Source organism: Eptatretus burgeri, chromosome 6, assembly GCF_056783735.1.
Source record: "Eptatretus burgeri isolate ZD-2024b chromosome 6, Ebu_testis_v1, whole genome shotgun sequence".
Classification (NCBI taxonomy): domain Eukaryota; kingdom Metazoa; phylum Chordata; class Myxini; order Myxiniformes; family Myxinidae; genus Eptatretus; species Eptatretus burgeri.
The window spans coordinates 11,810,481-11,837,533 of NC_140966.1; the positions used below are offsets into that span (position 1 = coordinate 11,810,481).

General features: G+C 45.4%; 1 protein-coding gene across 11 annotated transcripts in view; it reads left to right on the forward strand.

Moving 5' to 3' along the window:
* MGMT (O-6-methylguanine-DNA methyltransferase) overlaps positions 1–27,053 on the forward strand; it is a 105,942-nt gene that overhangs the window by 39,361 nt on the left and 39,528 nt on the right. For all 11 annotated transcript variants that reach the window (XM_085884009.1, XM_085884006.1, XM_085884004.1 and 8 more), the window contains 4 exons: positions 1,183–1,249; positions 14,261–14,376; positions 17,944–18,182; positions 20,331–20,470. In XM_085884009.1, coding sequence (XP_085740135.1) covers positions 1,205–1,249; positions 14,261–14,376; positions 17,944–18,182; positions 20,331–20,470 — 540 coding nt within the window. In that variant the 5' untranslated portion in view covers positions 1,183–1,204. The remainder of the gene's footprint in view (positions 1–1,182; positions 1,250–14,260; positions 14,377–17,943; positions 18,183–20,330; positions 20,471–27,053) is intronic.

Below are 27,053 nucleotides of genomic sequence, written 5' to 3' on the forward strand. Positions count from 1 at the left end.
ATGACGTCATAGTTCATGTGGTATGGCAGCCATGTTGGAAAATCCAGGAAAACATTGTACCTTTGAAACTTGGCACATAGCAAATACTCATGGGGAATGAATGTGTTTTTTTTAAATGACATCATTGGTACCTTCGTTATGTCATCATTGCATCTGTAGAAGGCTACATCCGATGAGTATGAAATTTTTTGAGGGTCATCTAGGGATATAAAATAGTCGACCAAAAAAAAAATGATGACATCAGTCACGTGATTCGGCAGCCATATTGTTTTTTTTTTAAAACCTTCAAAAATCTCTGAAGTGGCTGAACAGATCGAGGTGAAACTTTATACGTATGACCGCCTATCCATGAGTAACAAAAGGCTTACACATGTGATGTCATCGGTCACATGGTTTGGCAGACATATTGGATTTACCCGAAAACCTATTAAAAAAAAAAATCTTCTTCTCCAGAGCGGCTGGACAAATCAAGGGGAAACTTCGCACAAATGTTCCCTAAGGCATGTGTGTACAAAGTTGTTGAGGAATAATGTATAGGTTACCTGGTTTGGCAGCCATATTCGATTTAAGAAAATATTAAATAATGTTTTCTCTGGAACCGCTTCATCAATCGACTTCAAACTTCACAATTGTATTCTAGTAGTGATGGGGAATACATGTTTTAAATTTCAACTTGATCAGACACGTGGTCTGGCAGACATAGTTATTTAATTTTTTGATCTGGGTTCTTTTTGTTTTTTATTTATTTATGAATAAGGCTCCCTTGGCTGTGCCTGGATGGGTTTGAGGGTACAGTAGCAGCAGCTGAAATGTGAATCTTATCCAGGTTCCTCCTAACAACTTCATTTTTGCTTTTTTGCTTGTTTGGGTTCCTTCTGATTACTCCAATGCAGGACTGTACCTATTTGGTCTTCCATTTGAATTTAATTCAATTTATTTTAATCCCTTTCTAAATTCAATTGAATAATCATAAAAATCGTCAAGGGTCAGTCAGGTGTTGCATCAAAGCGGGACGTCTTGGTACCCGGTCATCACTGCCGGCAGTTATACAGCGGCATTTCTAATTATGTCTCTTATTAATTATGTAACACACCAGCACACAAACACCACACAAAACAAGTCTTGGTGAGGGTCTGCAATCTCTAACAGCTCTTTTTCTTGTTGTGTTTGTTTTTATGCTAGATATGAGATTTCCTGCCTCGCAATGACACCACGCCGATCATCAATGACAGCACAAAAGTCTTCGTTGGTACCATTGATGCCCTGTTGTGAAATATCATTTCGTAATAAATAATCTGTGCCCTTTTGTTGGACATTGTTAAGCTTCATTGATGCTCTGACGATACCAGGAATTACTTGTCCAAGAAATGTCCCAAGCCAATGCAAAATGGCTGTATCGTTTCTGACTATTTTTTGATGCAAAGCATTCTTAAGCATCAATATCATATTCAGTATGCAGCAACTTAAATGCTAAACCTGCGGAGTTTGAACAAATATGTATTCAGAAAGCATCGTTTCATGGTGAAGTGGCTCATAACACATGTGGAGCGTTTCTTGATGTGTTTCATCTGCCTTCATTGCTCTTGATTATTCACCTTCAAGGCTGGCAGGATGGCCTCGAGGTATGCACCTTAAAGATAGCCTCGAAGCCATCAAGCCTGGGTTAGAATCTTGACCCAGCTATAAACTGTTTCACAGGTAGGGTGATTCATCAATGTGTTTGCCGTTTCTCGGATGGACGTTAAACCGGGTGTCCCGTCTGCTTGGTACGTTAAAGACCTCACGGTGTCCTTCACGAAGAGTAGGCACATTTTATGCAATTTATTGCCACATTTGATACACTTTAACTGCTCTAATGGTGGTGAGCTGCTCCATTTGAAAGTGTTTGTTCGATGTATGTAGATTCCATAACAAGTAAAATTGTATTGATGTCAAAGCCAGTGACCAATTGAAAATGAATAGTAGGATGCTCCTCATTGTTTTCTGAACTTCCTCACATGAGTTGAATCAGTCAGCAAGGTGATCAAGGTGTCATTGAGCTGAAAGTACAGATCTTCTAATTTTGATGCCTGATGAATCCCAGGAACCACGGTACAGATTTCACATGAACATATTGGTCAGTGGGTTTGCATTGCTTTCGCCAGCCACTAACAGGATGATTACCAACTCGTTGAACTGATGTGGAAAAACTCAGACAATGAAATTCTGCTCACAGTCGAGTCTCCGGCAACAGGATCCTGAAAGAAAAGATGATTGAAAGTTTATTTACAAAGTTGTTTTTGTTTTTTACAGCTACAGCTGCATTAACTTGTCTTCCCTTCTTCTGCATACAATATACTGGGAATAAAATCCACCAGGATGGACATATTCATTCACTTGGAAATGATGGGAACAGACAAAATCCTACAATTGGCACCCACTGCTTCTTGATTTCATGGACCACCACAGTCAAATGGATGAAGCATTGCCTCCTCTTGTAATTCATGCTGTGACCATCGGCTGGGCACTTGAGTGAACATTGTGATGATCCAGTCTGTATATTTGTCCACTTGTCGGCAGAATAACTGGACAATAAGGGGAGCTAGAATCACGAATTTTGGTCCAGAGCTTCATATGGTGAATGTCTCAAACGAGTTCAACTTTGAGCTCAGAAGGGAAAATATTAAATTACATTCATTGCAGGAATATATATATATATATATATATATATATATATATATATATATATATATATATATATATATATATATATATATATATATATATTGTTGTGATTGACCAAATTCGCAAACCACCATTCAGGTCCCTTAGGTGAGATATCTCGGTAAGTATATGTGTAGTTAGGCCCAAACCCGTTGTTTCGAGGGAATAAATGTCATTCAGTCGGGCTGCGACTCTTCAGGATAGCCGTTTTTCTTTTACTATCTTTATTTTGGACCAGCCGCCATTACTACCACCACCAACCACGTCTCAACAGCCATCACACAACAACCACCAACCACAACGCCGCTTCACAACCACCAACCACAACGCCGCTTCACAACAACAGCCACGACCTTTACCGTCACAACTTGCCACCATCGCATCACCACCATTCTTGCGCCACTTGTGGGCACCGATACTGGACTCGTGCAGGGCGTGCACCGAAAAGCGTGTTCAGAAACATCACAGACTTTCCGAGGAAAACGGATCAAAAATGACTCACGCCCACTTCTGTTCCGTCCTATCGGAGAGCGTGGGGCGATTTGGCCCCGCCTCCAGGGCGTTGGAGTGAGGTCGCTATATGCAAATTCATGGATCAAAAAGCATTCACGCCCACTTTTCCTCGGTCCAATGGGGAGCCAGTTGGAGGTGAAGGGTCGGAGGTAAAGGGTCAAAGGTGGGGGAGCGAGGCCACGGGGGATATAAACGGCTGCGCTCGCCAAACAGTTCAGTTCGGAGGGGAGAAGCCAAGAGTTCGGAGTTCGAGTTCGCGGTTGGGAGTTGTCGGTGGAGCTGGGAAGAAGAGGACGGAGCTGTGGAGAGGTGGCGGCGGCGAAGGCGATCGAGGGGGTGCTCGCGTCGGAGTCGGGGAGCGGCGGAGGGAGAGGCCGGCGGCGCGACCGAGGTCGAGGTGGAGACGCTCGTCGCGGGACCCGAGACAGGGTGATATCCTCCTCCCCCCCCCCCCGAGCATCAACAACCCCCTCCTGTTTCCCCCCCACGCTGAGATAGTGCGACAAGGGGGCCCCTTTCCCACCCCCTACCACACACTGTCCGCGAGGCCCGCGGAGTTGAGGCGCCACTGCCACTTTGCGTCTCATCATCAGACGGGTAGGCCCGACACGGTCTCGGCCCCAGGCCCGTCTACCCCCCTCATCCTGGAGGGTGGTTCTTTTTCTTTTGCTTTGGGTATCTGTGTTGGCGGCGCCGTCTGTGAAGTAAAATTGTATAAGTGTTGCCGTGTGCTCGGTAGTCGGATAGCTCTGCATTGTGTTTCTCTTTTATATTTGCTTTTTGTGTAATATTGTTTCTTCTCCTTTTACATGTGCTTTTGGTGTAATTGTATATGTGTGCTTCCCGTTCATCGCGAAATAAATGTGAGTTATGTTGAACTGTTTTCCCGCTTCGCTTCGTCTTTTCTTTCATTGAATCTCCATCTTGCTTCACGTAAAGGGTTGGTCGTGGGCTAAAACGCCCGATAATTAATCGAACCGTCGAGGCCGACGAATAACACCGTTCGGTTATCCCGATAGTACGGAACGGGTCGCTTATAGTGGCCCGTGTCCGAAGTCGACCTGCGGCGAGGTGCGATCGCCCGGTCTACCCTCCGTGTGGGTACTTAGGTTGGTCGAATTTGGCGAGCAACCCTATCCCACGCGGGGGCCGATTGGCACGATCGTGGTGAGACCGAAAGGTCCACCCGTGACTAGTTCCCGGCGTTAGTCCGAGTGGGTCACGACTGGATTGTCCGTCCAGTGGGCGACGTGCCGCGATTCGAGTTACGTGGCCGTCCGCATGCCGGCGGGCGCGAATCCGTAACACTGGTGTCAGGTCGTGCGATATAAACTCATCGCCCTCCTCGCGGCACTGGTATCGGAGAACGGGAAAACGGGCTCTCCTGTCTCCAGCTAAATTCACGGGAATCGGTCCAGGGGTGAGAGGAGCGACCCCCGATTCCCTCCAAATTACGAGCGAGCTAAATTAACCCTTTGCGAGAAATAAGATGGCGTCTCAAGGCGAGCGGGAGCCGGGGGTATTAGAAATGGATGTAGAATGTGTAGAATCCATGGTCCAGGATGAAATCCCCGTGCAGGAAATGTTGGTTGTGCAGGAACACGGACTCGCCCAACTGAACCCAGAGCCCGAAATGGGTGCGGCGGCGGCCGCGGTGTATGACACCTCCCCTCCCCCCCTCCACCAAAACCCTTCCCCAACCCCTGCCGAAACGGCTCACCCAAGCGCACCCGACATGGCCCAGCTATTCACCATGCTGGCAAAAATGAATGCGAACATGAACAAGCAAATGGACGAAGTGAAAACGAGGATGGATGCGAATACACAAAAAATGGACGAAAAGATGGATACAAACACAAATGAGATGAAAAAAGAAATGAAAGGCATGAACAAGCACATGAAGGAAGAAACTAAAAAGCTGCGGGGTGAGACGCAGAACATGGGCCGATGCCTGCAGGCGGGCATGAAGGCCGTTAGCAGGGAGCTTAAAATGGCGACTCCACGTGTAGGAGCGAACGAGCTGGAAGGGGGTGCAACGGCTGACAGGCCCGCGGTGGAGGCGGGTAAAAAAATAATTCGGGGGGCGTGTTGGGCGAGGGTCGCGGCGGTGACCGAGGGGGAAAAATTAAATGGGGAGACCAAAACGTGTGAGACGAGACACGAGGTGACGACAAAGGAAATAAAAATAGTAGAGACAAGGGAGGTAAAGGGTGAAGAGGTGACCGAGTTGGCAGAGACACGGGAGATGGGAACGATAGAGGGAAGACTACACGATGAAGACGGGGTAAGTGACGCACACACACACACGGAGGTAGTGGAGGACGATGAGGGTGAGCTCGCGGAGCGTGTGGGGACCCAGTGCGAGCACCTGGATGGCCTCCTCCAGGAACGAGGGGAGGGAGTATGCCCCCTTGAGGCGAGTCACGACCAGGTGGGTTCGGTCGTGCTTTGCGAGGTCGAGGGGAGGAGTGCTGTGGACAGGTACACGGAGAGCTTGGGGGGTATAGAGGCCCCGGAGACCCTTGTGGGGACACGAATCCCCAGTGTGGTTGTCCCTGTGTGTGTGGTGCAAGGTGTGAGTGCGTCCCCGTGTGTGGAAGCGACCCCGTGTGTGAGTGGTGTGGTGGCGAGTGTGCCGGAGTACGTGCTTCCCAGCACGCCGTGTGTAAAAGGGGCACCGCGAGTGGAAGAGGCCGTGTGTGTGGATGAAACGGCCAGTGTGGATGAGGCACCGCGGGTGAGTGCCCCCGCGTGTGTGAGTGAGGGACGGTGTATGAGTGAGGCACGGTGTGTGGATGAGGAACGGCGGGTGAGTGCCCCCGCGTGTGTGAGTAGTATGGTTTGTGTGAGGGAAATGGCACGAGTGAGTGAAAGGCCGCGAGTGCGTGGAGCCACGTGTGCGAGGGAGGTAGCATGCGTGAGTGAACGGCCGAGTGCAAGGGAGACCGTGTGTGTGAGAGAGCGGTATGTGAGGGAGATGTCGGTTGGCATGCGGGAGCACGCAGCCGCGTCTCCCGGGGTGAATGTAATGGAATGGAGTGTGAGCGTCGTAACACGCAGGTGTGCGTGGGTCGAATGGCGACGACGGCTACAAGTGAGGAAAGAAAGCCGGGTAGCGGCTGTAGTTGTTTCGGGGACCGTGCCGGGTTCACCCAGCAGTGAGCACGAGGTCCGTGCTGTGCAACGCACGAGGCCCCCACGTGCTCGCTTGCGAGAGTGAAGTCCCGGTCCGGAAACGCACGCGGTGGATTTGCCGATCCCGCGGACGGACAAAGTTTAGGCAGGATTACGGATTTGGACCGGACGGGTTCTCCACGCGATCGTGTGTGTTCAGCTCCAACGGGCAAAGCACATGTGTTCGCGTGGGGAACCCCTCGAGACGTGGGGCTTGTGTTTTTTTTTTATGCGCACGGTGACGCCATGGCTGCACGTGGGGTTGGAATCCGGCAGGAAGGGTATCCCTGCCGGATAGTACCGTCCAAGGAGGGACGAGGAACACGTGCAGCTGCATGACGTCACGGGCAGGTGTAAAGTGCGCGAGCTGTGAGTTGCCGCGCTGGTGATGCGCATGGAAAAAACAAAACAAAAAAAAAAACAGTAAGCCTCACTTTCGGGTGCACAGGATTCCCGGGCAAGGGGTGGAAGACCCCCTTACCCAGGGCACAGAATGGAAACTAGTTCGGGGGAAGGGTTAGCTTAGTTAGACCGACTCCATGGGGCAGGGGTAAGTCCTCATGGGGCCCGTGGAATGGATTAGTTAGAGGGATTGTAGCGAGATTTAGGTTGGGAAATTGATTAATGGGATTATTTGGAGACAGTGACAGACAGTGAATGTGTAGAGGGGACGTAGTTTAGCTACGTAGCGTTAAATGGAACGTGCTGTAGTTTAAGGGACGACGTGGGAGCACAAGTTAGTTAGGGGAGGTAGTTAGAAGGATGGCAGAGTTCAGTGGTGTTTGTGTTGAAGAGTTGGTCAGTGAAGTGGAAGCATGTGCTGCGTGAGTGAGTGAGGCCAGCAGGTCTGTGTGTATGGAGCGAATGGGGAAAGCATGGTGCGATGAGTGATTGGGGGGAGGAGTGACTCCCGCCCAAGGGACCCCGGGGTCAGAGTAAAGTGAGTTAGCTGGGTTAGTCAAATTGAAAAATGGAGGTCGTTTTGTTGTTGGTGGGAGTGTAGGCTCGAAACCCGTTTGGAGGGGTGCAGGAGCCCTGTTGACGGGTTGGGAGCGTGGCTGCGAAAGGTGAGTATCGCTGAGTGGGTACCCCGGGCACCAGGCTAGTCGGCCGTGGTAGGCCAAGGGCCCATGGGGGGCCGGGATAGCGTAGTGGGCACGGGTGCGCTTGCTTGGTGCGGGGGCCCGGGGCGCCATTAGCCGCGTGGGCAGTGTTGTGGGCACGGGTGACCCTCGGAAAGGGGCCCGGGAAGCCAGCCTGCCACGTATGCGTTTCAGGGGAGGTGCCATGGGGGGAACTCCCCGGTGTTTAGGGAGCTGGTAGGCTCGGAGGCAGTGTAGTGCCCGGGGGTGCCATAGCGGGAGATTCGGCAGAGGGTCGTGCCTGCCAAAGGGAGCCCCGTGTCCCAGCCATGAGACCGTGTGAGGGCACGGAGAGAAAATTGGGGGGCGAGGCCCGAAATTGTGAGGACACCAACACAGGCGACGGGAATCTGGGTTGTTAGAACCAATAGTTTAAGCGAGAGGCGCTTGTTGAAGCCCCGGGGTAGTTTAACAGTTAAATGGTTAGGGTAGATTAGGAGATGTACCCCTCCGCACCATCCATCCCCTCGCTCTCGTTGTGGGCCACTGGACCCACTTTGGTTATAGATCGCCGAACTCTGGGGAGGCCATTCTGAGGCTTGAGTTGGGCCTCGACACAGGACGTTAGCTCTCCCGTACTCCCCTCCAGGAAGGGAACGTAGGGGTTGGGAGTAGGCTAGGTGACAGGATAGGTTAGCCGAACAAGGACAGTACAGGGGGTTAGGGGACGATTTATAGTGGGGAAGTAAAAATAAAAACAACAAAAAAATAAGTTGGGGCTAAATTGGGTTTCACAAATTAAGGGAGTGGGTATGTACAGTGACAGGCAAAGGCGATAGGTGGGAGGGAGACAGGTAGGTAGGTCCGAGCCCGCCTTCTGAGTGGCCAGCACCACCGCACTCCCACCACCAACCTCCACTGATCGGCAAAGGCGGGCCAGCTTCATCTGCTGGCTGCGTTGCTGCAAGGCAAAGGCCGGCCCACTTCATCGGCAGCTGTTGTTTTGCTGCAAGGCCTGTGCCGGCTGGATCATCTGCAGCTGTGGTACTTCAAGGCCTGTGCCGGCCAGTTCGTCTGCCGGCTGTGTTTGCCTGCAGTGGCCTTCTTCTGCGGGCTGTGTTTGCCTGCTGCCTTTGCCATGCCATGCCCACTGCCCCTGTTCACCAGCCCCGTTCAATTTTTGCTTTGCCCCCCCGCCCCCTGTTCATTGCCATGTGCGCCAGGATCAAGGCAACAGTTTGCAAGCTGCGAGAACTGCCCTGTTGGCAGCTACAACACGGGCCTGCAGTGGCGGCCCGTGCACCGTGTTTGCGTGCATCCATTCATCCATCCATTCGTTGTGTTCATTGCGTGTGCCACTTGAGCTGGCACGGAGACTGCATTTGTGCAGCCCATGCACCGTTGTGGTTCACTGCGTTCAGTTCAAACCATTCATGTATCCATTCGTTGTGTTCATTGCGTGTGCCACTTGAGCTGGCACGGAGACTACGTTTGTGCAGCCCATGCACCGTTGTGGTTCACTGCGTTCAGTTCAAAAGGGAAGGCCTTGGACTGCGTGTGAGCAGCCGGCCACGTTCCCCGTCACCTGCATTGTTTGAGCCAGAGACTGCATGTGAGCAGCCTGGCTCCCTGCTAACTGCTTTCTTTTTGCAGAGTTCAGTGATCCTGGGCCATGGTTTAGTGTAAAATTTGTAAGTTAAGGTTAAGATGTACTGTAAATATGAGTGCGCCCCCGGCATGTTTGTCTTAGCGCCGGCAATTTTATTTAAGTCGTCCGTGTGAGTGAGTTTGTTTAGGTAGTTACTCAGCCCTCAGGTTATTTATTTTGGGGACACGAATACCATGAATGTCGCACTCAGGGATCCGTAGGTAAAATGTACTAGGGAAAACTACACATGATGGCACACGAAAATTTGACGACTCGGGACGAGTCTGTAAAAAGGGGAGGGGGTAGTGTTGTGGTTGACCAAATTCGCAAACCACCATTCAGGTCCCTTAGGTGAGATATCTCGGTAAGTATATGTGTAGTTAGGCCCAAACCCGTTGTTTCGAGGGAATAAATGTCATTCAGTCGGGCTGCGACTCTTCAGGATAGCCGTTTTTCTTTTACTATCTTTATTTTGGACCAGCCGCCATTACTACCAACACCAACCACGTCTCAACAGCCATCACACAACAACCACCAACCACAACGCCGCTTCACAACAACCACCAACCACAACGCCGCTTCACAACAACCACCAACCACAACGCCGCTTCACAAAAACAACCACCAACCACAACGCCGCTTCACAACAACAGCCACGACCTTTACCGTCACAACTCACCACCATCGCATCACCACCATTCTTGCGCCACTTGTGGGCACCGATACTGGACTCGTGCAGGGCGCGCACCGAAAAGCGTGTTCAGAAACATCACAGACTTTCCAAGGAAAACGGATCAAAAACGACTCACGCCCACTTCTGTTCCGTCCTATCGGAGAGCGTGGGGCGATTTGGCCCCGCCTCCAGGGCGTTGGAGTGAGGTCGCTATGTGCAAATTCATGGATCAAAAAGCATTCACGCCCACTTTTCCTCGGTCCAATGGGGAGCCAGTTGGAGGTGAAGGGTCGGAGGTAAAGGGTCAAAGGTGGGGGAGCGAGGCCATGGGGGATATAAACGGCTGCGCTTGCCAAACAGTTCAGTTCGGAGGGGAGAAGTCAAGAGTTCGGAGTTCGAGTTCGCGGTTGGGAGTTGTCGGTGGAGCTGGGAAGAAGAGGACGGAGCTGTGGAGAGGTGGCGGCGGCGAAGGCGATCGAGGGGGTGCTCGCGTCGGAGTCGGGGAGGGGGGGGGGGAGAGGCCGGGGGGGCGACGGAGGTCGAGTGGAGACGCCGCGTCGCGGGGACCCGAGACAGGGTGATATCCTCCTCCCCCCCTCGAGCATCAACAACCCCCTCCTGTTTCCCCCCCGCGCTGAGATAGTGCGACAAGGGGGCCCCTTTCCCACCCCTACCACACACTGTCCGCGAGGCCCGCGGAGTTGAGGCGCCACCGCCACTTTGCGTCTCATCATCAGACGGGTAGGCCCGACACGGTCTCGGCCCCAGGCCCGTCTACCCCCCTCATCCTGGAGGGTGGTTCTTTTTCTTTTGCTTTGGGTATCTGTGTTGTCGGCGCCGTCTGTGAAGTAAAATTGTATAAGTGTTGCCGTGTGCTCGGTAGTCGGATAGCTCTGCATTGTGTTTCTCTTTTATATTTGCTTTTTGTGTAATATTGTGTTTCTTCTCCTTTTACATGTGCTTTTGGTGTAATTGTATATGTGTGCTTCCCGTTCATCGCGAAATAAATGTGTGTTATGTTGAACTGTTTTCCCGCTTCGCTTCGTCTTTTCTTTCATTGAATCTCCATCTTGCTTCACGTAAAGGGTTGGTCGTGGGCTAAAACGCCCGATAATTAATCGAACCGTCGAGGCCGACGAATAACACCGCTCGGTTATCCCGATAGTACGGAACGGGTCGCTTAAAGTGGACCGTGTCCGAAGTCGACCTGCGGCGAGGTGCGATCGCCCGGTCTACCCTCCGTGTGGGTACTTAGGTAGGTCGAATTTGGCGAGCAACCCTATCCCACGCGGGGGCCGATTGGCACGATCGCGGTGAGACCGAAAGGTCCACCCGTGACTAGTTCCCGGCGTTAGTCCGAGAGGGTCACGACTGGATTGTCCGTCCGGTGGGCGACGTGCCGCGATTCGAGTTACGTGGCCGTCCGCACGCCGGCGGGCGCGAATCCGTAACAATATATTCACGCTGCATCCATGGGACAGTATGGGCTAGTGTCCCGTATTGCGATATTGCACCGAAAGAAAGTACCGGTGTGAATCAACACCTCTCTAGGTCACTCTTAGCTTCTAAAAAGTATGTGGTGCCTCTCCAACCCCCCCCCCCCACAATCCCCATATAATTACATTTGTGTATAAATTGCAGCAGCTCTTTTAATAGATGATGTCTAAATGTTTTTGACTAATTTTGACTTCCTTTGACGTCGGCTTCAAACAGTGTACACGTAGAGTAGCCAATGAAGTCCAACGAAAAAGTGTAACAGTGTCTCCTGTGCCAGGAAGTACAGCTCCCCTGCGTCGGCTGATGCCGCTGTTTCTCATCTTGCGCCTGGAGAGGAAATGGAACGTAAGCTGTGAAGAGTAACTCAACTGGTATCCTCTTGACAGTGTGGTGAAGCAGCAGGGACTGCTCTCTCATCAACAGGTTAGTGGCCTCACCGTCCTGAACTTAGTCTTGCTTCCTCTGCCCATTCTTTCAAATTCTCCCACCCCTTCCATGTCACATGCACAAATCCAGCTGTATGTCTTGTTACTCTTCTAAATCGAGCATCACTGCTCACCCCCACTGCATTGTCTTCATTTTCCACACATTTGTGCACTTGCCTTCATCAGTCCAACCAATCCTGTTCTTCCCTCTTGTCCTTTAAAGTAACAACTCTGTGGTATATTTTGTTTTTAATCCTGACACACAGGATCTTTTTTGTTTTATTTTTTCTTTTGATTGTCACTGACATTTCTTCTCAGTTCACCTTTAACTTTTACTGTCTGCACTTGCCCTGTTTTTGGCTGTCCGATCTTTGTGTGCCCCATCAACTGCCCTTTTTCTGCTTCATCGTGCTGTCTGGCTTTTCTTGCCGTCTGGCTTGTCTTATGCACCCTTCACTTGTTTGTCTATGCCCCTTCTTATTCTTTTTCTGATTACTCTGCCTCCTTCAATTCTGAAGATTCTTGTAGAACTTGTTTTGCTGCATGTGCATGTGAGCCGCCACAAGTGCAGAGTGAGTGTAACTTAGTTATGGCCTCTCATTGAATGCAGATTGAAGGCTTCAATGGATGATGCTATCATTTCAAGGAGTAGGCCATTCCATGCCTGCACTGTCTGAGGGAAGAAAGAAAGTTGATGATTATAATTGGTCCTCCATCGTGCAGTCTGATAACCATATGCATGCACGTTCTTTGTTGGTCTTCCTACAGGAGTGATGTACCTTTTAAAGGCAACCATATTGCTATGTATCTTGAACATCATCACAAACCTGTGGTTTTCTCTGCATTGTTGAGCGGATCAGCCAAGTTGCTCTCGCATTGCTGACATGGTAGTGGTGTTATTGTAATGATTTAGTGTGTACTGTATCAGACTGCTCGTCTTTGCACCATTTCTAGGAGGTGTGTGCATTTCTTCGTGTAAGGGTTCCACACAGAAGCTCCATATTCCACCAGAGATCTGACAAGGGCTTTCTACATCTTTTCCTTCAGGGCTGTAGAGTTGATGTACAAGTTGCATCTCAAGAAAGCTAAGGTGTTAAATTAGCTTCCTGAAGTACATTTGTGATGTACTTGTTCCATTTCAGATCAGAACTCATGGTAAGACCAAAATACTTAAGACAAGTCACAAAATCCAACATGATATTGTTCAGAGTAGACTGGTGGTGTTCTTTACAGGTCCATTTTCTGGTAAAAGTGATAACTTGGCACTTTTGGGTGTTGATTCCCATCATCCATTCTGCAGCCGATGCAGCCAAGTTGGCCTCCAGAGGTAGTTGCCGATTGGGCATCCTGCGTTGTACAAAGTTCTTCCTTAGCACACCTGAACTCCTATCCACTGACAAGGCCTTCATCCATAGCTTGATGGAGTACTTCTCTCCCCTCTGGACTGGTGCTCCTGCCTCACACCTTGCTCAGCTCACCCCTCTGGCCTGGTATCCCGTTCACCCCCAGGCTCACCTCCTTACAAATTTCCAATTTTTTCTTCCTGAGAGTTTACGTCGGTATCCATCTTGTCCATCCCATGTGTCCTCCACTACCTTTCATTCTTCTCCCTGTATTTTGTCCCTCAGCCCAACTACCATTAATGTGTTTCCCCTTTCTTTCAACTGTTTCTTGTGTTTAGTCACATCCTGATTCATTATATGAATTAGTTCTCCCATGACTCTTGATTTTTGTATGCCAAAAAAACAAAAAAAAAGTTTCTGCCATGACAAAACCATTACCGTATGTGTTGAAAGTCTTGATGACTGGTGAAAGCTCTTTTACCTCGTGGAATTTTGATACAACTGAGTTTCAATACCTGCTACTCAACTTTGAAATGCATATGCTGCCTTAAAGTTTAGGTGTGCTGTCCCAATACTTTTGGTAATGTAACATATCATGACAAATGTCAGAAAATGCAGAATACATAATATCATTATCTATAATCTGATCCTTGCTGAATACTTTAACTGGCTTAACCCCAATTTAATACCACCTTCCCTGTGATTTTGGACCAGAGGGAGGTTTTAACCCAAGTGCTTTTATGAACCAGCTGGTGAGGCCTGACGTACAGCCTCGGCTGATTGAGACAGGAATTTGTCATTTGTTTAGGGTGCCGGAAATAACTTGCGTACTCTTCAGGAAAGACACTCTGAGTTCTTTATCGTCCACCAACTAATGCTGGAAGATGGGACACCCAGTTTAATGTCCATCCGGGAGATGACACAACCTGTCTGCAAAACACTAATTGGACAGTTGATCGTCGGGCCGAGAGATGAGCTGTCTCAGTATCTTTATTAAAGTTAAAAAAAAAAATGGAAATCTCATCAGTAGTTCTGATAGCTCATTCTGAGAAAGGATTTCAGTTTCAATTGTCCAAGATGAATGACTGCATTATTTTTGAAGGGTTGTTTTTAAGGTCTTATTGATCCCCATCCTTTCCATACATGGTACGTTTGTAAATGACTCATGAGACCTGCTTCTAATGCTTGTGTGGATACCTTAGGGAACTTGCATCCTTGACTCAACGGATGTGCACACAATATGTGGTACCATTACGGTGACAGCTTGTGGACGAGGAATCCACCAGTTGGATTTACCTTTGGGTGAAGAAGACTCGTGGTTAGTAACACCTTCATTCTTCATAACTATGATGATACAGGATCTTCCATTTAATCTCTTCTTTCTCACTCCTTGTTTCCCCCATTTAAATATGTTGTTTTGAACTTTGTATCTTTTTTTTTCTTCTTCTTGATTCTCCTTTCCCCTAACCTACCCTCCACCCAATTTTCCACTTGCATTTATATGAAGTGCAACTTACAGCAACTATTGTTACAAAAATGTTGAATATGTACTGATTCAGATGATAGTTATCCAGGCATTAAGAACTCCTCTCTTCCCATTAGGGGTGGGTAAAAATTTGACGGAGGTGAAGATGAGTGAGTAGGCTGATAGGGTAGCGTAGAGGTATACACATTCACCTTTGAGCTCTCTACCCTGTTTTGAATCTCGACCCAGCTATAAACCGTCACATTGGCATTTCACATGCAGGTTGATACATCAGTGTGTGCCGTCCATTGGAAGGGCTTTAAGCCGGAAGACCCACCTGCCAACACTGGTTGTTTGTGGACGTTAAATATCCCACGGTGCCTTTATTGAAGAGTAGGCAAGTTGTCACTGGCACCCGAAACCATTTCCAATTCCTGTCATCTTCATTCAAACGTCAGCCTGGCCAGGTGGGTCGTGAAAGACTTGGGCTAAAAACTTTCCCCGACTGAGCCCACAGAAAGGTAGGAATAATTGCGGCCTTTAAAGTCAAAGGTGAAAGGGAGTTGGGGCTAAAAAAATAATAAAATTCTAAATTGAGAAGAGGATTGTTCTGATTGTATGCCGGGGAAAGTTTTTACCTTTGGGTAAAAACCCTAACAGCTTGATTGTCTGAGCCAAATGATATCTTCCCTTGATAGGGAAGAAGGATGGTAGGGGAATATGTAGGAGAGAAAAATGATGGCATGGGAATGTCAGAGTAGAGGAGGTATTGATTGTTAACCTTCAAAGACAAGTGCATTGCTTCCTCCATAGAATATGGCTGTTGAAGTCACCAAGTTCAAATAACAATGCAAATTAAAACTTTATATTGACGTATTAATTCTCAGTCTTTAAAGTTTCAGCTGTTTCCTTATAAATTGGATTGTAAAACAACACTGCTCTTCGACTTTTAAATTAAAAGTAATAATTGTACTCCTGTATTTTATGTTGCTGTAGAAATGATTTCACTTGTTGGCCTCAGTGGAAATCTGCCAACATCACTGCATTACATAAACAAGGTGCAAAAGCTGATCCCCTTAACAACAGACCTATCAGCTTACTTGCAGTCATGAGCAAGGTAATGCAATCCATCATCGCAGTTGATATAAAATCATTCCTTTTCTCCAACGACCCCATCTCAGATCATCAATTTGGGTTCACACCAGGTCATTCCACCTTTGACATGCTGCTTATGCTCTCCAAACAATGCATGGAGGCCTTCAATGTCAGACATGAAATCAGGGCCATCTCTAGACATATCTCGAGCATTCGATACAGTTTGGCATCCCACCTTCCTCTCCAAACTCTCTGCCTGTGGTATCCAAAGCCAACTCCACTCTTGGGTTACTGACTTCCTCTACTCTCTTATCTCCTCTCCCTGTCAAGGCTGGAGTGCTCCCAAGGCAGTGTTCTGGCCCCAGTCCTATTCCTAAGCTTCACTAATGATCGCCGACTCTGGAAAATCCTCTATCTCTGCTGATGACTCCACCCTCTACCATGTCATCCCTCATCCTTCAGACAGGCAGGATGCAGCCTTTTCCCTGAATTCAGACCTTGATATAATCAAAAGATGGTGAAACACTTGAAATATGTCTCTCAAGCCTGACAAATCTCACATTCTCACTCTGTCTCTCCGAAAGGACTGTCATGCAAACCCTCCCATCTACTTTCTCAACAATCATCTTGAGGAATTTCAGTCACTCAAACTCTTCGGTCTCACTATCAGCCATGATCTTTCTTGAGCAAACCACATTTCAAAGTTGGCCTCCAAAGCAAGTTGGTGACTGGGCATCCATTGGGATCATACTCTGTGCAGAGTGTTTGTGCTGCCGAAGCAGTCTCCTTGGCTATTGGGTACAATCCTGGATGGGTCGCCCCTCTGACATAGGATACCAGCAAGCTGGTACTCATTTTGCCGACCTCGAAAGGATGGTGGGTAGAGTCAACCCCACCTGGTATTAATTCAACAGCCGAGGGGGATTTGAACTCTGGATCCTAGGATCCCAAGCCCATCACCCTAATCATTAAGCCAACACCAGGCATGGGCATCCTCCACCGTGCAGTCATTCCTTGGCACACCTGAAATCTTAGACCTACAAGGGCTTCATCAGCAGCCTGATTGAGTACTGCTCACCCCTCAGCGCTGGCACCCCTGCCTCACACCTTGCTCATCTTGATGTCATGGAAGCCAAGGCCTTCAAGACCATTGGAATCTCCCACGATCCTGAATCTATGATAAGTTGAGTCTATGAACCTATCACTTTCATATTGCAGATAGGTCAGTGGTCTCTGTCTTCTACCACCTCCTTTCTGGTTCCTTTGCTCTTTGTGCTTTGTCCACACCTCCATGTTTCTGCAGGGTGAACACAGTCCACCAGCAGTCACCTTCTGGTGAAACTCCCAAAATCCAGAATCACCGCTCACTTCCACTCATTCGTTCCTTTTTTTTTTCTTACCTGTGGAGCGAACTTTCACATTCTCTTCAATCTCATTCTTCCCTCCAGGTATTTACGATAGCAGTTATCCCTATCTCAACATCGCCGATCCAAAACCATGATCTTTTCTTCCCCTTAAGCCCACGTCCGCCCAAGTTTATAGTCTTTCCTTCCTGAGAGTTTGCTTCTGCATCCATATTTTTCACCCCATGTCTCCACCCCTCATCCCTTATCTCAAAGTCTCCATCTATTTTGTCCCTCAACACTGTTTTTGGTGTGTTCCCCCCTCCTGTCTCTTTCTGCTGTTCCTTTTGCTCTGTTGTCCTGCCGATTTGTTCTATGTTCTAGCTCCTCCATGATCCTTGATTTTTGTATAAAAAAGAAGGAAATTGCAGGTATACATGTCAATTTAAACCATGATGTATTTGGCCTGTTGGATGTATGTTCTTCCTTGCATTCTAGATTGAGCACCAAGACTTCTGTGATGCGTACCTTACCTTCTGAGCTTTGATAATAAAGATTAAATTAAAACCTTCAGTGTAGTAGGCTAATCTACATTAACATAATTTCCTCTTTTTTTCCATTTACTCAAGTTCTTGTGTGCATTCTTTCCCTGAATAATCATCTGATAATCTCCCGATAATACTTTTCTTGTAATGTTTTTGTGAAAGTTACACAAATATATTGGACCTTCTAGAAAGTGTAAAAACAACTGTGCACAAATACTTAAATGAGGGTAGGCCGGTCTGTTAATGGTACTTATTAATGATAACATGTTAATAATTGAGTGTTTGTTCAGAATAATACTTCAAAATAATAAAGTTTTGCTCACCTTCTTGGTTGTAATTTCGAAGAGGAATAAGTTTACAGCTCTGTCAATGAGTGTGTCACAGACTACGGTGAATGAAAGGAAATAACCAAAAGTGCATTTTGAATTTACCAACAGCACATCACCGTACTTCCAGCCCTTTGGAAAAGTGTTTCCAAAAGGAAAGGCAGAGACTGTGCTGATGAATGAAGATTGTCTGAGCCAGGTTCATGTGGTGGCAGACAAAGCCACCAAACATCCACACTCCAAGAACTACTTAGATTGGTGTAGAAAATGGCTGCAGGTTTACTCCTCCAACCCCAAACAGGCGTCAGCCTGTCCACAGCCACCCCTGCATCATCCTATATTTCTCACAGGTGTGTCTCACAAAGTAAACTACATAGACTGGTTCACCTCCCATATTCATCCCCATGCCTTTTTTTAAAAAATGGTGGGGATATTGTAATCAGCTCTGTCTTTCTGTCTGTCCATCCGTCACACTATCTCCCAAACGGTTGTGCAGAAATTCATCAAACTAGGTAGTTATAATCACGACATAGCAGTATCATTTTGACCCCAACCCCCTGGGGTGCAATAAAAAACAAATGCAATTATGGGCACATTTTAAAACATTATTGAATGAAACTTTGTACACTACTGGTCAAAAGTTTGAGAACACCCCCATTTTTCCAGTTTTTACTGAAATTTAAGCAGTTTGATGTTTCAATGTACTCTGACATTAAAGCGTAGAACAAATATACAATTGCAGATAAAAAAAAAGAAATCATGGAATCGTTTTGTTGAACAAAATTTAATCTAAAATTTTCACTCATCAAAGTAGCCACCTTTTGCAGATGTAACAGCTGAACATACTCGTGGCATTCTTTCGACAATGGAAATCAAATATTGTTCGGAAAATTCTTCCCAACACTGTCGCAGAAGTTCCCACACATGTGTTGCACTTGAAGGTTGCTTTGCTTTCACCCTTCTGTCCAGTTCATCCCAAACCAGCTCGATGGGGTTTAAGTCTCAAGACTGTGCTGACCATTCCATGATTTGAAGCCGTCCATCTTGTTCTTTTCTTCTCAGGTAGTTCTGACATAGCCTGGAGGTATGTTTTGGGTCATTATCTTGCTGTAGGATTAACCCCTTACCAACTAGGCATAGACCAGAGGGTATTGCATGGCGCTGCAAAATGCTGGTAGGGTGCCAGTCACTCTGCAAGTTGTCAACTCTGGATCCAGCAAAAGAGCCCCAGATCATCACACTTCCTCCTCCATGTTTGACAGTTGGTGTCACACACTGAGGAACCATCCTTTCGCCTACTCGACAGCATACAAAAATCCTGCATGATGAACCGAAGATTTCAAATTTTGATTCATCGGTCCATAAGACCTTCTTCCAGTTTTCAGTAACTCGTCTACTGGTGGTGCTTCATGGCCCAGGCAATCCTTTTTCTTATTTTGCCATCTTAGTAATGGCTTTCTTACTGCTTTCTTACTGTCTTCTCTTCACAGTTGAAACTGAGACTTCCTTGCTTCGACCAGTGTTAAACTGTGCTTGAAGCTGCTGTCCTGTGAACCACCTATCACGCAAGCTGTTGACTCTCAGAAACTTGTCTTCTGATTGTGTTGTGGTTTTGGGTCTGCCAGACCTCTTCCTGTCAGAGTTTCCTCCAGTTTCCAAGTGCCTTTTGATGGTGTAGGAAACTGTACTCACTGACACCTTGGTTGCTTTACAATTTCTCTAAAGGAAAGACCTACACTTTTAAGGGTTATAATGGTCTGTCTGTCTTCCTTTGTTAATTGTCTTTTTCTCGCCATTATGATAGCAATATACTACTTCCCGCAGTGCAATATTGTCCAAATAATTCTTCCGAGGGTGTTGCAACACAGTCTGTTCCAACACTGCTTTTATACAGAGAGAGGGTTTGTAACTAATCAACAAAAGTTGGGACACCTGTAGGAATTGTTTGCATCAACTTTCAAGGCTTAATTTACTTCCATTGCTGCAGAACAACTGCAGTTGCTAACCCATTACTTGTTCCCTGAAAAGGGCCTTTTTTAATAACTCTGAAATTTACATTATTTTTCAGTTTTTGGTAACCTAAACTTTTGTTTTAACCTCTGGTAGTTTACTGCTTGGCTTTGTATCATTTCAGGTTATTCACTGGACTTGAACTGCTTAAATTTCAGCAAAAACTGGAAAAATGGGGGTGTTCTAAAACTTTTGACCGGTAGTGTATATGCAGTCAACATTGGAGGACGCATGAAATATGTAACTTTTTTGGATTTGACCCCCATTTCATGCCCCAGATGGTGGGGATTTAGGGTCATAGGGTCAAAACAGAAAAAAAATAATTAACTCAAAATTTGATATTGGGTCATTTCTGGTGGAACTTTTGCCATCTTTCAACTTTGCCTTCGGTGGGAAGTGCTGGGATTTGCAATGACATGCTATCAACTTCACAGTAGTTGTCACTGCTAACATTCTGTACCCCCCCTTTCCAATTAACCCCTGCCTAGATTCATTTACACGACGCATTCTCCTAGCTCTACTCACTGAAGTACCACCCAGTCATACTGTGAGTTATGGCCACCTCGCAGCGATGTTGGCTGCACCGAGAGCGGCACGTGCTGTTGGAATGGCCTTGCGCCGTAACCCGGTATGTATTTGCAAGTAGCCCCTTCATGGTTTGGTTACCATCACATTGTGCTGCAAGTTTTTGATAGTTTCTGCATTTTCTTTTCCTCTGACAAGATCATCTGACCACCCTTTTCATAACAATTGAATATATTCCTCCAACAATTAAGAGTTACTTAATGCATAAAATGCAGCTAGACAGGGTTCAGCAGTAATGCAATCATTTGGGGTTTGAGATTTATTTGGAGTAAATTTCAACTTTTCACTTAGTCCTAATGTTAATTTGACATTGAATTAAACATGAACTGGAATGCTAATGACATGACAAAGCATAGAACTTGTTTTGAAATGTTCACGATGAATCCTACTGGGGAGCACAATAGTCATAAAGATTGTAAACAATACTGTCAGACCCTACTATTGGCCGGGGATACGTTCCTGGAAAATGCCTCTAATGTCAGGGCATTGTTGTTTTTTGAAAATATTTATTATTATTATTATTATTATTATTATTATTATTTTAACATGGTCTAGGCTCATGGAAGAACAATGACAGAACAAATCAGGACGCAACATAACAAAGGGAACAGCAGGAGAAATGGGGAAAAAAAACCAACAGCAGGGCAGAGGGAAAAAGTAGACAGAGTTGGACAAACAAGGGATGCAGATAATGATGAGGGGTAAAGGAGAAGGCAAAGGGTGGATAATATTGTTGTGGGCCGGGGGTCGGTGGCGAGAACAACCACTAGGTGGGGAAAGCTTGCGTCATCTCTCACCAAATTCCCTGGAATTGTAGGCCGTCGCTCGGATAACTCCGCGAGCCGGCGGGTCGTTTAACCGACCGTGGTCACCAATATTTCAACCGCGTAGCGTAGGGTCTATTTGGCTATAACCAATTTACCTAATTAACTACGCGATTTCGACTACCGGGGAAACCACGCCCTCGGCATGTCTTGCTCGAACCGGGTCACTCTACCGACTGCAGTAGAGCTCCAACTATCGACTACCAACTCCGGTTCAGGTGCAGCCGAGTGGAAACTGCCAAAGCCGTGCAGGCTGGAATGATAAAACCTCGCCTAAACTCCGAACCGAACCATACTGGACCAATGCAAGAAGGGACGGAAACAGACTGGGAATATTTCTAACAAGTTTTATTTACAGTAAACGAAGACACAATGCAAGACTTAACGCAAATATGCAAGAAGTATTTACAATGATCCAAAAACACTTATTCAGTTCTACTTCAAGACGGGCCCACACGCAGACACACACAAATGAAAAGAAACCCAGACTTCTTTATTGGACCCTCACAGCTGAGGAGAGAGACAAGCTGGGGGTCAGAGTTTGGTTGGGTACCTGGCCGTCGGAGAAAGGGGGTACTCCATGCTGCGGCACCTGACAATGGTCACTGGTTTGGTCCCCAGTCGCACGTGTGGGACTCGAGGTTTGTGGCGGAGCTCGGGTGGTGAATGGCCGGGTCCACGGAGTGGGGGTCGGGGTTGCTCTTTCCTTCCTTGTAGAGGGCCAGCAGAGACACGTTCGCCACCTCGACGACTTTCGTAACAGCAAAAACCCTCCAAAAACTCTCAAAGACCCCTACCTCAGAGTGCTCGGGTATTTATTGACCTCCTTCAGTGGGGAGGGGCCTTGGTGAACACACCTCGCTGTCCGCCTTTGATTGGACAGGGTCCCACGGCATACCTTTCCGGGGCGGGGTTTCAGCCTTTTTTGGAGAAAGCCGACCCTCCCTCCGCGCGTGTTCGAGAAAGGTCGTGGTGGTGAAACTGCCTCGATCAGTCTCGGGCAAAGGTGCGCTGTGGCCCGCGAACCGAGGGCTGCAAGCGCAATGATACCGTGGATTGTAAAGGGCCGAGGGGTTATGCAGATGGGATGGTTGTTCGATGGCTTATTGGAGGGTTCGTTGGATGTAAAGAGTTAATAACCTAACTGAAAAGAAATCGCAACGCACGCCTTTGATTCTCCCACTAGACAAAAGGAAAGGGATCTGACTACACACATACTTAACGACATAACTAACTTTTGGGACATCTGTATGTTGAATGCTTATGGTTTCCAGATCCATAACAATATGAATACAAAAGCAAAATTGTGTTTCACCAGTTTGTGATTTTTGTCAAGGTCTGAGAAGAGGGAAGAGGCTGCTGCTTGTCTATCGGAAGGATGAGAGATGTCACAGCAGAGAGTCGAGTCATCAGCAATGAGATGAAGAGGATTTTCAGAGTCAATGAGATCATTGATGAAGATTAGGAATAATGTGGGGCCTAGAACACTGCCTTGGGGTAGTCCAGCTTTGACAGGGAGAGGAGATGAAAGGGTTCTGTTGAGCCACATGCTGTCTAAGAGAATGGAGGAAGTTGGTAATCCAAAAGTGGACTTAGCCTTGGATTCCACAGGCAGACAGTTTGGAGAGCAAGGCAGGATGCCAGACTATCAAAAGCTTGAGATATGTCCAGTGAGATGGCCCTGATCTCATGTCTGATATTGAGGGCCTTCAACCAAATTGTTGGGAGAGTAGAAGCAGCATGTTTAAAGTCGAGTGACCAGGTCTGAATCCGAATTGATGATCTGAGATGAGTCTGCTGCAGAAAAAGAATGATTTTATTAACCTCCGCCATCTTCGAAGATGGATGGAGGTTACTTTTTTCACCCCTTTCTGTTTGTTTGTTTGTTAACCTCTGCCATCTTCGAAGATGGATGGAGGTTACTGTTTTCACCCCTTTCTGTTTGTTTGTTTGTTTGTGAACAGTATTACGGAAAAACTCGACGGATTTCGACGAAACTTGGTGGGGGGGTTAGGTATGGTCCAAGAATCATGCCATGAAAATTAGTGATTTCCAACCCCCCCCCCCAAAAAAAATTGTTACCCCCCCAAAAAATAGAATTTTTTTTTTTGCATTTTTACATGTTTTAAGTGATTTCCAACCCCCCCCAAAAAAAATTGATACGCCCCCCCCAAAAAAATTGTTAGAGAAATTTTTTTTTTGCATTTCTACATGTTTTAAGTAATTTCCCACCCCACCCAAAAAAAAAGAGAATTTTTTTTTGCATTTCTACATGTTTAAAGTGATTTCCAACCCCCCCCCAAAAAAATTTACCCCACCAAAAAAAAATAGAATTTTTTTTTTTTTTTGCATTTCTACATGTTTTAAGTAATTTCCTACCCCCCCCAAAAAAAGTTGTTACCTCCACCCAAGAAAAAGAAGAGAATTTTTTTTTGCATTTCTACATGTTTTGAGTGATTTCCAACCCCCCCCAAAAAAAATTGTTACCCACCCCCCCAAAAAAGAAATATATATTTTTTTGCATTTCTTCATGTTTTAAGTGATTTCCAACCCCCCCCCCCCAAAAAAAATTGTTACCCCCACCAAAAAAAATAGATTTTGTTTTTTGCATTTCTATATGTTTTAAGTGATTTCCAACCCCCCCCCCAAAATTGTTGGAGAAAATTTTTCAATTTTTTTGCATTTTTACATGTTTTGTGATTTCCAACCCCCCCCAAAAAATGTACCCCCCAAAAAAGTGAATTTTTTTGCATTTCTACATGTTTTAAGTAATTTCTAACCCCCCAAAAAATTTACCCCCCTCCCAAAAAAATTGAGAGAATTTTTTTTTGCATTTTTACATGTTTTAAGTGATTTCCAACCCCCCCAAAAATTTTGTTACCCCCCCCCGCCCCCCAAAAAGAATTTTTTTTGCATTTTTACATGTTTTAAGTGATTTCCAACCCCCCTAAAAAATTGTTACGCCCCCCCCAAAAAATTGTTGGAGAAATTTTTTTTCTTTTTTTGCATTTCTACATATTTTAAGTGATTACCAACCCCCCCCAAAAATTGAGAAAAAAATTAATTTTTTTGCATTTTTATGTTTTAAGTGATTTCCAACCCCCCCCCCAAAAAAAATTGTTGGAGAATTTTTTTTTTTGCATTTCTGCATGTTTTAAGTGATTTCCAACCCCCCCCAAAAAAATTGTTACCCCCACCCAAAAAAGAGAATTTTTTTTGCATTTCTTCATGTTTTAAGTGATTTCCAACCCCCCAAATTGTTACCCCCTCAAAAAAATTGTTCGAGATTTTTTTTTTTGCATTTCTACATGTTTTGTGATTTCCAACCCCCCAAAAAATTGTTACCCCCCCAAAAAAAATTGTTCGAGAAAATCTTTTGCATTTCTACATATTTTAAGTGATTTCCAACCCCCCCCCCCCCCAAAAAATTGAGCGAGAAAAAATATTTTTTTTTTTGCATTTTTACATGTTTTTAGTGATTTCCACCCCCCCAAAAAAAATTGTTACCGACCCAAAAAAAATTGTTCGAGAAAATCTTCTTTTGCATTTCTACATATTTTAAGTGATTTCCAACCCCCCCCCAAAAAAAATGTGCGAGAAAATTTTTTTTTTTTTTACATGTTTTTAGTGATTTCCAACCCCCCACAAATATTGTTACCCCCCAAAAAAAATAATTGTTAGAGAAATTTTTTTGCATTTCTACATGTTTGAAGTGATTTCCTACCCCCCCCAAAAAAAAAGTTCGAGAATTTTTTTTTGCATTTCTACATATTTTAAGTGATTTCCAACCCCCCCCCAAAAAAAATTGTTTGAGAAAAAAAATTATTTTTTTGGATGTTTACATGTTTTTAGTGATTTCCAACGGCCCGCAAATATTGTTACCCCCCCCCCAAAAAAAAATTGTTTGAGAAAAAAAATTTTTTTTTTGCATTTTTACATGTTTTTAGTGATTTCCAACCCCCCGCAAATATTGTTACCCCCCCAAAAAATAATTTAGAGAATTTTTTTTTGCATTTCTACATGTTTGAAGTGATTTCCTTCCCCCCAAAAAAAATAGAGAATTTTTTTGCATTTCTACATGTTTTAAGTGATTTCCAACCCGCCCCAAAAAATTGTTACCCCCACCCAAAAAAAATAGAGAATTTTTTTTGCATTTCTACATGTTTTGTGATTTCCAACCCCCAAAAAATTGTTACCCCCCCAAAAAAGTTCGAGAATTTTTTGCATTTTTACATATTTTAAGTGATTTCCAACCCCCCCAAAAAAAAAATTGCTACGCCCAAAAAATTGTTTGAGAAAAAAATTATTTTTTTGCATGTTCACATGTTTAAAGTGATTTTCAACCCCCTCCCCCAAAAAAATTGTTGCCCCTTCCCCAAATTTTTTTTTGCGTTTCTACATGTTTTCAGTGATTTCCATCCCCCCCAAAAAAAATTGTTAGCCCCCCCCAAAAAAATTGTTCCCCCCCCCAAAAAAATTGAGAAATGTTTTTTTTTTTGCATTTCTACATGTTTTCAGTGATTTCCAACCCCCCCCAAAAAAATTGTTACCCCCCCCCCCAAAAAAATTGTGAGAAATGTTTTTTTTGCATTTCTGCATGTTTTAAGTGATTTCCAACCCCCCCCAAAAAAAATTGCTTCAGAAATTATTTTTTTTTGCATTTTACATGTTTTAAGTGATTTCCAACCCCCCCCCCAAAAAAATGTACCCCCCCCCCAAAAAAGTGAATTTTTTTGCATTTCTACATGTTTTAAGTAATTTCCAACCCCCCAAAAAATTTACCCCCTCCCAAAAAAATTGAGAGAATTTTTTTTGCATTTCTACATGTTTTAAGTGATTTCCAACCCCCTAAAAAATTGTTACCCCCCCCAAAAAGAATTTTTTTTGCATTTTTACATGTTTTAATTGATTTCCAACCCCCCCCCCCCAAAAAAAAAATTGTTACGCCCCCCCAAAAAATTGTTAGAGAAATTTTTTCTTTTTTTGCATTTCTACATATTTTAAGTGATTACCAACCCCCCAAAAAAAAATTGAGAAAAAAATTAATTTTTTTGCATTTTTATGTTTTATGTGGTTTCCAACCGCCCCAAAAAAAAATGTTGGAGAAATTTTTTTTTGCATTTCTGCGTGGTTTAAGTGATTTCCAACCCCCCCCCAAAAAAATTGTTACCCCCACCCAAAAAAGATTTTTTTGCATTTCTTCATGTTTTAAGTGATTTCCAACCCCCCAAATTGTTACCCCCTCCCCCAATTTTTTTTTGCATTTCTACATGTTTTGTGATTTCCAACCCCCCCAAAAAATTATAACCCCCCCAAAAAAAATTGTTCGAGAAAATCTTCTTTTGCATTTCTACATATTTTAAGTGATTTCCAACCCCCCAAAAAAATTGTTTGAGAAAAAAATTATTTTTTTGCATGTTTACATGTTTTTAGTGATTTCCAACCCCCGCAAATATTGTTACCCCCCAAAAAAAAATTGTTTGAGAAAAAAATATTTTTGCATTTTTACATGTTTTTAGTGATTTCCAACCCCCGCAAATATTGTTACCCCCAAAATAATTGTTAGAGAATTTTTTTTGCATTTCTACATGTTTGAAGTTATTTCCTACCCCCCCAAAAAAAATAGAGAATTTTTTGCATTTCTACATGTTTTAAGTGATTTCCAACCCGCCCCAAAAAATTGTTATCCCCACCCAAAAAAATAGAGAATTTTTTTTTGCATTTCTACATGTTTTGTGATTTCCAACCCCCAAAAAATTGTTACCCCCAAAAAAGTTCGAGAATTTTTTTGCATTTTTACAT